Below are 12,837 nucleotides of genomic sequence, written 5' to 3'. Positions count from 1 at the left end.
TTTTATCTTTTGGCCCATCTCTTTCTTATATCTGTTGTCCTACAGATCTCCCTCCACACCTAACAGGAAGACAAACCTGCCTACAAGTATTCTCTTCAAAAAAAGCGGAGAAAAGGTGCAGCTATAGAGCCAGCAACCACAGCTTTAGCTTTTTACCAATCATCCTGTGGGCTAAAAGTTTCAGAGAGCTATAAGAATACTCCGGAGGGATAATGGTTCTCATCTAATGAATTCAGCCATACATCCTTTAAATCATATTCTATATGTCCAACACTTCTGAGTTTGGAGACCAGTCTAAAATTTCATTTGAGGGGAGATAACTCAGTATAACCGTAACTGTTATACCTGTAAGCTGCCTATAGTGTCTCTCTGATCTACGTCTGGACAGTGTCAGTGTTCTCTCGGGTGTTGTTTGAACAAATAACTCATAAACGGACGACATAACCAGTAATTCCAATTACAAAATCGAGACAAGCAAATAAAAAACAAACTAATAATTATTTCTTTCATAAAATTTATCTCCAACTTTTATAATTCTCAAAAACTAAACTAAGAAACAGTATTAACAAAATTAAATTTGATCATTTAAAAACCCTCAAAAAATGAGTAAGCATATAACTAATCATATGCGGTACTGATCAAGATTTCACAAACACTATGAAATTTAGATTTTCTATGCCATATTATTATGCAAGAAATTTTTCATAAAATGAACACAATCTTCATCTTTTAATGTAAATGAATAAAAAATACGCCACATTTGTGGAAACACGTGACAATTTGGTGATCTGTTGCCTAGTGGCCTATGTCCATTGCCCCTTACAGCTGTTTGTTGGAAATCCCACTAAAAATTCTTCCATGTGAGGAAGCCGGCTTGTAGAAAGTTGGCGGTACTATTCTACTGAAGTGCCTGGGTATGCCTAATTTCAAGGTAAAGCTTGATGGTTGCCTGTGAGCAAAACTGTGCCAGCGTGACTTAAATCAAAGTTAAAAAGTTTCCTAACCTGAAAAAAAAATGTCTACAACCAAAGTAAGACTACCAGCCCACAGCAGTGAGGGGCAAGGTGCCACATTAACTACTCTTGCCACTGAAGCCCTGTCAGTGTATAGTAACGAGGGAAAAGCGATCCAGAGTCAATGAACCATGAACCGTGAAAGCCCTGCCAGCCCGCAGTGGCAAGTGATCAAAAGACTGCAACATAAATCACTTGGCTGAAAAGTCGCCCACTGATCATCTTGACTTAATTTTTTTTACTGCAAATAACTGTTGTTTAATCTCCTACATGCACGAACAAACATTAACAAGAGCTGTCACAGGTGACAGCATGCATGACTATTTTGATGCTGGATAGTGAAATAGTGCACATCTGAGCAAACTGGCACTATCACTCGAGTGTTTAATGACTAAAATGTGGATGATGATACTAGACAATAGTTCAGGTCCAAGTAAAATATATCAATTAATAACAGAGACTGAAAGTGTATCAAAACATCAACTTAAGGACGTATGCTAGAATTTGGTGCGAAAATTTTCCCAATAACAGAATTTCTTCAAATTTTGGATATTGAAGGACAATCATCTAAGAAACCAAAAAATGCAATAAAAATCATAGGTCACCCGTATCGAAAAAGAGTTATCTGCCCTTGAAAACGGCATTTCCCCCAAAAATGACGTTTTCAAGGGCAGATAACTCTTTTTCAAATCCGGTCACCTATGATTTTTATTGCATTTTTGGTTTCTTAAATGATTGTCCTTCAATATCCAAAGTTTGAAAAAATTCTGTTATTGGGAAAATTTTCGCCCATTTCATATACAGGGAATTCTAGCGTACGCCTTTAAAGGGATATAATTATGGAATGTTTCTGTGAGAGTAATGCACTATGTGAGTGGCTAATGATGCTGAACAACAATATTTAAGTTTGAACCAAATCCATTTAGCAATATCAAAGATAGAGCAAAAGCAAACAGCAATTTAAATTTGAAATTCTATGTAAAAAGGGGGCATAATTCATAAAATATTTGTACCAGAGTTAAGGATCTTGAGTCATATGATATGAGTGATGATGTGGAATGAGCATTTTAAGTCTGAATCAAGTAACAACAGAAATGGTGAAAGTGCATCTAAACTTTAACGAAGGTGTGGATGTGGACTGAAGGGCAAGAAGGATAGCTCTCCATATACTTTGTATATTCAAGCTAAAAATGAAAGCAAATTGTTAAAAAAGAAAAATACTCTCTTGACTTTAAAAACATAAAAAGACTGAACTATTTCAGTAACAGATCTCGTTATTAAATCTGATATTTTAAAATTTAACCATTACAATCTATAGGCCTGCTATAAAAGTTGACAAATTTCAACCTTTTCTTTAAAATACAAAGATAAAACTTGATGCGTGTCCATAGCACACAGGTGCTCTCATTTCCTGTCACTGTGTATTGTTCCCTGACTCTAGGTGAAATGTTTTTTTAAGATATACATTTTTTTGTATGCAAAACAAACTTTTAAGCATCTTATGTGTATTTTTCACTAAGTCAAGGACCATAACTCTTGTCTGGCCTAGTGAAGTCACAAAGAGAACATCAGGTGTACATTTTCGCATGCTATTTATCAATCCTCAAAAACTTAACTAAACAACGAAAGTTTTATGCCATTAGGTTTATTAGGTACTTAGCACACAAACTTTTATGTCCTAAACTAAAGGGCCCTAACTCTGGTCTTACAGAGTGAGATCCAAAAATAAACTTGGGTGCACAAATTAACATGCTGAATAATATTCCTACACAGTTTCATGCCTTTTTGAGATTTTTTTTAAAGATATATGCAACACAAACTTTTAAGCACTTTATGTGTATTTTCACTCAGTCAAGAACCATAACTCTGGTATGGCTGAGTGAAATCCTAAACAAAACACTAGGCATACAACTTTACATGCTATATAACAATCACCTAATGTTTTGTATGATTCCAAGTCAAATATTTTTTGAGATCCATGTGACATAAACTTGCATACCCTTTATGCATATTTTTGACTTAGTCAAGGGCCATCACTCTGGTCTAACTGACAGAAATCCCAAAACAAAACCTTTAGATAAAAATACATGCATAGTTTATACAGACTTCCAACAGACAATCACTGAGAACATATACTTCTCCCATATTCAAATATACTGCCTCCAAACTGGACATCATGCTTCTAAAGACAATTTAAAGATGCATTATCTATTCACTCAGAAACAAATTATAAATTGTAAGTTTTTAGTCCCTTTTTCATTTGACTCTAGTAATATCAAGAGGCAAGAATAAGACTAGTTATAATCTAAAACAATCTACAATATCATAAAAGTACAAAACTCCCTACAAAAATAAAACCTTTTCTTACAATATGTAGAAAAAACAAACCTTAAATTTTGATAAAACCAGTCAACCAAACTGAAGTCAATAAAATGAGACATTATACATGTATATACAGTAAAACACTGCTCGCTTGAAATGACAAAATGTTCAAGGTATCCAGTGTTTCCAGCGATCCAAACTTAAAATATTTAAAGAAAACTGCTGAGGACAACACACATTATTCAAGCTGACCCTGGTGCTGGAGCCAACAAAGCTCAAGCGAGCGGTGTTCCAGTGTAACATAAATCACATGACCTCTAAACTCTAAAACATGCCATTATAAATAAATATACCAATATATAGGCTAAAATGGAAAAAAAAAAAGTTGTTTCCTTCTAAAAATGTAAACTCCCGATGTCTTTTAAATATTATAAATCATCCGTCATTTTTTTCTTATCAAAACTGTACGTGGTTTCCACTTTCCATTTTTAATTTTCTGGTTTTGACTTGTATAACAAGATTACAGGTACAAATGCAGCAAGAGGGAATTTTAGTTTTTTTTTTAAATGGTTAAAAAAAAATCATAAACTCTATGACAGCAAAACACAATATGAAACCATTAACATTTTTGAGGGTATACTAATTTTCCTGGAATGCAATATTTGAGGTAATTTAGGCTCATTAAAATCAAACAATATTTTTTTTTTCTTCAAAATTTGACAACATCAAATATTTCCAATTTTAACAAAATCAGATATTTCCAAATTCAACAATATCAAATATTTTCAATTTCGATAATAGCAATTATTTCCAAATTCAATAAAATGAACATAATTATAACATTAAAATATCCCTCTAATTTCCCTCGCAGACTTTCTCTTTTTGATTTTTTTTTCACCGTATATAATGCCAAAACAGTATCAACAATAAATGGTCAAAACATTCTTGTGAGAAAGTTTAAACACTGCATTAAAACATCTTTGCATATTTAAAGAACATTGAGGTATTTTAAAACTTGGCGATGCAATAGTAAAACAAAATGAACTAGATGTGTGTCCACAGGACACTGATGCCCCCCTCTCTTGTCACTATATGCAAATGGTTGACTCAGTCAGTAACTTTGGTCTGGCAATGTAAAATCCCAATTATAATCAGGTGCACAACTTTCACATGTTGAAGAAAAATCCTGTGAGGTTTGATGACTCTAGGTCAAATACTTTCTAAGATATGCACAACACAAATTTGGATGATCGGAAGTACAGATATACAGACAAGGGCAAATCAATATGTCCCGCCACCCTTCCCAAATTTTAGGGGACACAAAAATGTATAAACAATTTATTTATATGGACTGAATAGAAAGTATGAATTTAAAACCATGATAAAAAAGATTGGATTGTAAATCTTAAAATGTTTCCACTGCAAGAAGAGTTTTAAATGTTAACAAATACAGTATAACCCTGTCTAAAAAGACCTACCTTGGGAAAAGTGGTCTCTGTTAAAAGGCATTCTCTATGGAAAGGTTAAACTGGTAATATTTGTAAACTGGAAATTCATTATAAACACGTTTGTTACAAGTGAAGTTTATAGTATTTTTCTGATGAAAATTCACACGAATTTCAAAAAAAGGTCGACCTTGTCTTGTAAGTTGGCCTCATTAAAATACTGCCGACTTTGGGGCAAACTTTAGGCCCTGTTTTATAAGGGAGTTGCCTTATTGGCAAATATATGTTATATTAAATACTATATTACTGTGAAATCTTCATTAATGAACTACAGTCATTTTTGTGGTTTTTTGCCGTTCTATTAATCCACAAAATTAAATCCAAAGAAAAAATGTCCCCACCAAAGTACCATTTTAACAGCAACCATGAAACGTTATGCCCTTTTCCAATCAGTAATTACAAGGCAGTCTGAAAGACAGCTATATCCCCCACCACTGTTATGGATAGTGAAAGGGTTGATGGTATTTGGTGGAAGCATTGATGCTGTTAAGTATATTTAACAGTCCATGTATGACGATATCAATGAATCTGAAATTCCTTCAAGGGGTTCAGAAGATACAGAGTGGACACAAAATGGAAGACTCAAACCTTTGACCTCGAGCTGTGACCTTGACCTTGAGCCAACATGGCTGACTAATGAGTTCTGCACATCTTGATTAGTTGATCATTTCACCCAAGTTTCATGAAAATCCTTCAAGGGGTTTAGGAGATACAGAGCTAAACCATTCAACCTTAAGTTGTGACCTTGACCTTGAGCCAACATGGCTGACTCATGAGTTCTGCACATCGTCTTGATGAGGTGATCATTTGACCAAAATTTCATGAAAATCCTTCAAGGGGTTTAGGAGATACAGAGCTAAACCATTCGACCTTAAGTTGTGACCTTGAGCCGACATGGTTGACTCATGAGTTTTGCACATCGTCTTGATGAGGTGATCATTTGACCAAAGTTTCATGAAAATCCTTCGAAGGGTTTAGGAGATACAGAGCAGACACAAAATGGAAGGCTCAAATGTTTGACCTCGAGTTGTGACCTTGACCTTGAGCCGACATGGCTTACTCAGAGTTCTGCAAATCGTCTTGATGAGGTGATCATTTGACCAAACTTCATGAAAGTCCTTCATGGTGTTTAGGAGATATAGAGCAGACACAAAATGGAAGGCTCAAACTTTTGACCTTGATCTGTGACCTTGACCTTGGGCTGACATGGCTGACTGATGAGTTCTGCAAATCGTATTAATGAGGTGATCATTTGACCCAACTTCATGAAAATCCTTCATGGGGTTTAGGAGATATAGAGCAGACACAAAATGGAAGGCTCAAACCTTTGACCTTGATTTGTGACCTTGACCTTGGGCTGCCACACGGGTTCTGCATATCCCCTTGATGAGATGATCATTTGATCAAAGTTTCAAGAAAATCCTTCAAGGGATTTAGGAGATACAAAGGGGACACGAAAGTGTTACGGACAGAAGGAGACCATTCCTATAACCCTCCAACACTCGTGGCGGGGGATTAAAAACCAGCACTAATTTGCCATATGCAGAAGTTGCCGACCACTTCAAAACCAAAACATCAGTAAGAAAAATTTTGTAAAAATACTTATCAGAGTTAAACTAAGTACAAATAAAACATTAAAATCTTGAGCTTTCTGTCCATTCATGGACACCTAGACTGCACTTCAAAATATAAACAAGCTTAGTTTTAGATACGAAGTACAAAAATGATAGAAGTGATGCATAAAAATTATGGAATGAAGTTATCTGAAGTGATGTAAGAAATAATAAAGTTATTAGGAAGACTTCTGCTCTATTTCTTGATATGAATGTGCAGTATTCACTGGCATAGTGGTTTTATCAGTGTTTATTGTTAAATATAGTCAAGTCAAGTCAAAGTTTATTTGGCAAAAACATATACATGTTCATCGCCAATTACAATGTGGTTAAATATAACAAATTCAAAATTGTTTTCAACTCTTGCCAAAAAAATAAATGTTGCATTTACATCACTTGTATCAAACACTGTTGTCAAAGCCTCCTTTTAATATAGTTTCTGTAGCTAAAATCTTGAAAAATAACAGCAATATATTCCTTCAAAAGAATAATATGGATTTATAGGCTTAGATCTGAAAATATCGTAGTACATAATGTATCAAAAACCAAAATATCATGATATACCATGGTACAAAATGCAAGTCACTATCCCAATCCTAATACAGTGAAACACCGCTCGCTCGAGCATCGATGACCCGAGCACCCGGGCTCGCTCGAGCAATTCATGTGGTCCTGGCCGATTTCCTTCTACTTTCTATGTGAAATTACCATGGCTGGGTCGAGCATCGATAACTCTATCGCTCGAGCATGACACCTGGTCCCTGTGTATTAATTTATTCTTAGTTTCTTCTGGCAAACTCGAGCAGAGGTGTCAAAATATTTCACACCTTCGGCGGTCAGAGTGTATCGGTTAATCAAACATTTTCACACACCGTGAGAATTGCATAGTCTACTCCCCAACTATCTTAGATGTTTGTTTGTCGGTATATTTCATCTTATAAAGAGATTAATTATTGATGAAATGTTGAAGACAAGTTTTACTGATCAAATTTCGATCAATTACCGATTACTGAAAACATGTTTTCTTGAGGATCGAGAAGATAGTTATGAGATCTTAGTATTTTAATCAGCAGTTGTTTGCATGGAAATGAAGGAATTAGTAAAGATTTTTCATAAAATTGAGACGATAATTCTGATATGCACTTGTTGATAAATAAAGATAAAAAAGTCTTAGTTGTTTCTTCACATGTGCCATTTATAAATTACATTTATCATAGATAACGTTTGTTATATGTTGTTTTTTTTTTGATGTCACAAGTATGTTATTATTACGCATCACCGTTTACTCTGCAAATGGTCCCGATGAAAACTGGTAAAGCAAACTTCAGTTTTCTTCGTATGTTGGTCAATATATGGGTCGCTCGAAACCATGGATAACTCAAGCATTTTACTCATCCCATTGCGACCTCGAGCGAGCGGTGTTTTACTGTATCTTACAATTGCGAGTCGGAGTCATGAAGATGATGATACTGATAACCATGACAGTATTATTAACCCTGAAAATGATGATAACTATGGCACTGCTGATGAATCTATTTTAATATGATAAATTAGCCGCGCCATGAGAAAACCAACATAGTGGCTTTGCGACCAGCATGGATCCAGACCAGCCTGCGCATCCGCACAGTCTGGTCAGGATCCACGCTGTTCGCCTTCAAAGCCTATTGCAATTACAGAAACTGTTAACGAACAGCATGGATCCTGACCAGACTGCGCGGATGCGCAGGCTGGTCTGGATCCATGCTGGTCGCAAAGCCACTATGTTGGTTTTCTAAAGGAGTGGCTCAAATAACAAAGAGCTTCAGATGACAGCACTGCTAGAGTATTTAAAAACCTCAACACAACAAAACCGTCAGAGGAAGATTACACAATTTATAGGCAAGTCTTGCAATTTCAAGATACACTTATGAAAATGATCCAATTTTATACAATGTCATCTTCCAAGTTTTGTTCATTACCAGATGCAAACAATAAAATCTCAGGAGATTTCAACAGCTAAATGGAAATGAAAGCACTCTCTACAAATGAATTAATTGCAGAATAGATTGCCAGTAGCTGGACATGTGAGTATGTGGTCGAGGCTAATAACAGTGAGCAATAGCTATTTCTATTCCACTGAAGAGTGATGCTAATAAGAACAACAGAGTTATGGAACCTGTGCATCGCATATCAAATCATCACAGTGAACAAATATTTGAAGTTTCAATCCATTCTCAATAGTGTTTATTCAGCACCCAGCTTACATAAACAAGAGGACCATGATGGTCCTGAATCGCTCACCTCTTCCCACATGACCCAGTTTTGAGTATGACGTCGTTTTTTCTATTATTTGACATAGTGACCTAGTTTTTGAGCTCATGTGACCCAGTTTTGAACCTGACCTAGATATTATCAAGATAAAAATTCTGACCAATTTTCATGAAAATCCATTGAAAAATATGGTCTCTAGAGGTCACAAGGTTTTTCTATTATTTGACCTAGTTTTGGAAGGTACGTGACCCTGTTTTGAACTTGACCTAGATATCATCAAGGTGAATATTCTCACTTAATTTTCATGAAGATCTATTGAAAAATATGGCCTCTAGAGAGGTCAAAAGATTTTAATAATTTTAGACCTACTGACCTAGTTTTTGACCGCAGTTGACCCAGTTTAGAACTTGACCTAGATATCATCAAGACGAACATTCAGACCAACTTTCATACAGATCCCATGAAAAGTATGGCCTCAAGAGAGGTCGCAAGGTTTTTTTATTATTTGACCTATTCACCTAGTTTTTTAAGGCACGTGACCCAGTTTCGAATTTGACCTAGATATCATCAAAGTGAACATTCTGACCAATTTTTATGGAGATCCATTCACAAGTATGGCCTCTAGAGAGGTCACAAGGTTTTTCTATTTTTAGACCTACTGACCTAGTTTTTGACCGCACATGACCCTGTTTCGAACTTGACCTAGATATCATCAAGATGAACATTCAGACCAATTTTCATACAGATCCCATGAAAAATATGGCCTTTAGAGAGGTCACAAGGTTTTTCTATTATTTGACCTACTGACCTAGTTTTTGAAGGGACGTGACCCAGTTTCGAACTTGACCTAGATATCATCAAGATGAACATTCAGACCAACTTTCATACAGATCCCATGAAAAATATGGCCTCTAGAGAGGTCACAAGGTTTTTCTATTATTTGACCTACTGACCTAGTTTTTGAAGGCACGTGACCCACTTTCAAACCTGACCTAGATATCATCAAGGTGAACATTCCGACCAATTTTCATGAAGATCTCATGAAATATATGGCCTCTAGAGAGGTCACAAGGTTTTTCTATTTTTAGACCTACTGACCTAGTTTTTGATCGCACGTGACCCAGTTTCGAATAAGACCTAGATATCATCAAGATGAACGTTCAGACCAACTTTCATACAGATCCCATGAAAAATATGGCCTTTAGAGAGGTCACAAGGTTTTTCTATTATTTGACCTACTGACCTAGTTTTTGACGGCATGTGACCCACTTTCGAACTTGACCTAGATATCATCAAAGTGAACGTTCTGACCAATTTTCATGAAGATCTTATGAAATATATGGCCTCTAGAGAGGTCACAAGGTTTTTCTATTTTTAGACCTACTGACCTAGTTTTTGATGGCACGTGACCCAGTTTCGAACTTCACCTAGATATCATCAAGGTGAACATTCTGACCAATTTTCATGAAGATCTTGTGAAATATATGGCCTCTAGAGAGGTCACAAGGTTTTTCTATTTTTAGACCTACTGACCTAGTTTTTGATGGCACGTGACCCAGTTTCGAACTTGACCTAGATATCATCAAGATGAACATTCTGACCAATTTTCATAAAGATCCCATGAAAAATGTGACCTCTAGAGTGGTCACAAGCAAAAGTTTACGGACGGACGCACGGACTGACGGACGACGGACACCGCGCGATCACAAAAGCTCACCTTGTCACTTTGTGACAGGTGAGCTAAAAACTTAAGCAAATAGTGCTAAGTTGAATAATGGATATAACTTTGTGAAAACGAAAAACAGTGTTTTGGAGCATATGCACTGCATGTCAGATCATCACAGTGAACAAACGTACGAGGTTTCTATCCATTCCATTGTGTTTTTTTCAAGCCAATTTGGGGTCTAAGTTCAGCTCTAATCTCAATGGCAAAAAGCATGTTTTTGCCCAAATTTCAAAGCTAAAACTTTGGAAGTTAAAAGTTCTTTTACTTTTTTTAAAAGTTCTTTTACTTTTTCAGTCAAGAGTGTATCCTGAACATTTGAAACACAAGGAAATCTAATACTTTAATGCACTGAAGACCTTTTTTTTTCTTCTTAAATGTAACATTTTATAAAAAAGAGCACTTTTTTTTTTTTTAACAATTCCCAATATAGATGTTTTACTACACATTTCCCCACATGCAAAAACCCAAGCTCCATTCCCAAGCCAGCGGAAAAATTACTGCATTCCCACTAGTAGTTACTGAGATACAACTTGGATATTACAAGAGGTCTATGGTGGCCCTGAATAGCTCATCCAAGTTTCATACTGATCCCTTCCCCCCCCCCCCCCCTTACTAGCAATGATATCAATTTGAAAATTTGAAATCCTCAGGTATGAAATTTAAATATTGATGTTAATGAATGTTATAACATGACAATACACATAATGATGTCACAAAACCATATGAAATTTACATGTTAAAAATATTGACTATAATGGTGAAATTGTTATAAAGTGAGTATATAATATTTACCCCTTTTGAAAAAAAACTTTAACACCAAGAGTTTAAAACAATCTTACTACAGATCAAACCCTTCATTTCTTGCCACTTTTTAAGTGCAAAATTTCTGTTTTCTCTCCTTTATTGTATCTTTAGTATTCGGTCTGTTGATATTTTAACTTCTTCAGTGTAATCTTACTATCCACATGTCTTAAAACAGGAATTAATCCACGTTCCTTGAACACATCTACAGGTCTTACAATCTAAATAAATCCACATTCCTTCAACATATACCATCCAAAATTCTTACAGCATGAATAAATCCATATGTCTTCAAGCATATACTATCAACAGGTCTTGCAATAAGAATAAATCCACATTCCTTAAAACATGTATCATCCCCACTACAAAGTATATGAATAAATCCACATGACCTGAAACATGAAATGAATCCACATTCCTTCAACATATACCATCCAAAATTCTTACAGCATGAATAAATCCATATGTCTTCAAGCATATACTATCAACAGGTCTTGCAATAAGAATAAATCCACATTCCTTAAAACATGTATCATCCCCACTACAAAGTATATGATCCACATGACCTGAAACATGTATCATCCACTGGTCTGACAACATGAATAATTCCACATTCCTTGAAACATGTAACATCCAAAGGTCTAATAACTCAAATGAATACACCTTCTTTCAACACAATCCACTAAACCTAGCAATCATGACTATATTGTGCATGTCCTGTATATGACATTAATCTACCGTTCACCAGGCATTGTATCACCCATTCGGTACCTACAAGAGGTATACAATTACTCTCTGCCCCACGCTGTATTGTTGGTGTGCATGTGCCATCTGTGACTATTACATGCACATCTGTATATTGTACTTGTTTGTGCACATGACATTTGGACAGTGAAAGTATCTGAGTCCAGGAATCAACAAATTTTTTGTTCTTTGAGTATACCACAGCCTTAATGCCTTGAAACACATTATTCTTCTTCCTCCTGAAAAAAAAAACAACAAGAAATAAAAACACTTTTATTGGATAGTTTCCCTAAATTTTAAGCTCAAATTAGGGGTATGCATTATATGCTGGTGCGCTAGATATATGGGTATCTGCAGTACATGTTTTGTTTGGTTATAAGTCACACTGACACCAAACTGGTCCAATTTAGGTCATTTTGTGACTGTTCAGCCTTGGTGGTAGAAGAAAGATCAGTTGCCCCTCTGGTCATTACTTCAGCACAGCTGGGCTTCTGGGTAGAACCACCATCCTTCTTTTACGCCAGGTGGGTGGCTATCTCAGATTCTACACCCCATGCAGCTACCATATCTATAGTGGCGAGTGGCAAGTGATTTGCAGTAAGCGACCTTTACCACCCGGCAATGGAGGCAGCAGTAAATTATCTTAAATCTACCGATCAAATCCAAATAAATATTGCAAAGAATCCGAGGTATCACTTTTACTATTTTTACTTTAAACTTCTAACACAACTTTCTATTATCTGGAAAAAAACCTAACACAGATTGCAGGCATTCCCTACTGTACATTGTGTTAAAATTCATTTTGAGTTTATTTTCACTTTATATTAATTGAAAATGCTACTAATTAATTCAAAATATCGGTG

General features: G+C 35.6%; 1 protein-coding gene across 4 annotated transcripts in view; it reads right to left on the bottom strand.

Moving 5' to 3' along the window:
* Nucleotides 1-497: 497 nt before the first annotated feature.
* LOC123523096 (TP53-binding protein 1-like) overlaps nt 498-12,837 on the bottom strand; it is a 92,681-nt gene continuing 80,341 nt past the window's right edge. For 3 of the 4 annotated variants that reach the window (XM_053549340.1, XM_053549339.1, XM_053549341.1), the window contains exon 37: nt 498-12,213. In XM_053549340.1, coding sequence (XP_053405315.1) covers nt 11,919-12,213 — 295 coding nt within the window. In that variant the 3' untranslated portion in view covers nt 498-11,918. The remainder of the gene's footprint in view (nt 12,214-12,837) is intronic. The other variant, XR_008371970.1, reaches the window with a different exon arrangement.

The sequence above is a fragment of the Mercenaria mercenaria genome, chromosome 8 (assembly GCF_021730395.1).
Source record: "Mercenaria mercenaria strain notata chromosome 8, MADL_Memer_1, whole genome shotgun sequence".
Taxonomy (NCBI): domain Eukaryota; kingdom Metazoa; phylum Mollusca; class Bivalvia; order Venerida; family Veneridae; genus Mercenaria; species Mercenaria mercenaria.
This window is presented reverse-complemented; position numbering and strand designations above follow the sequence as displayed.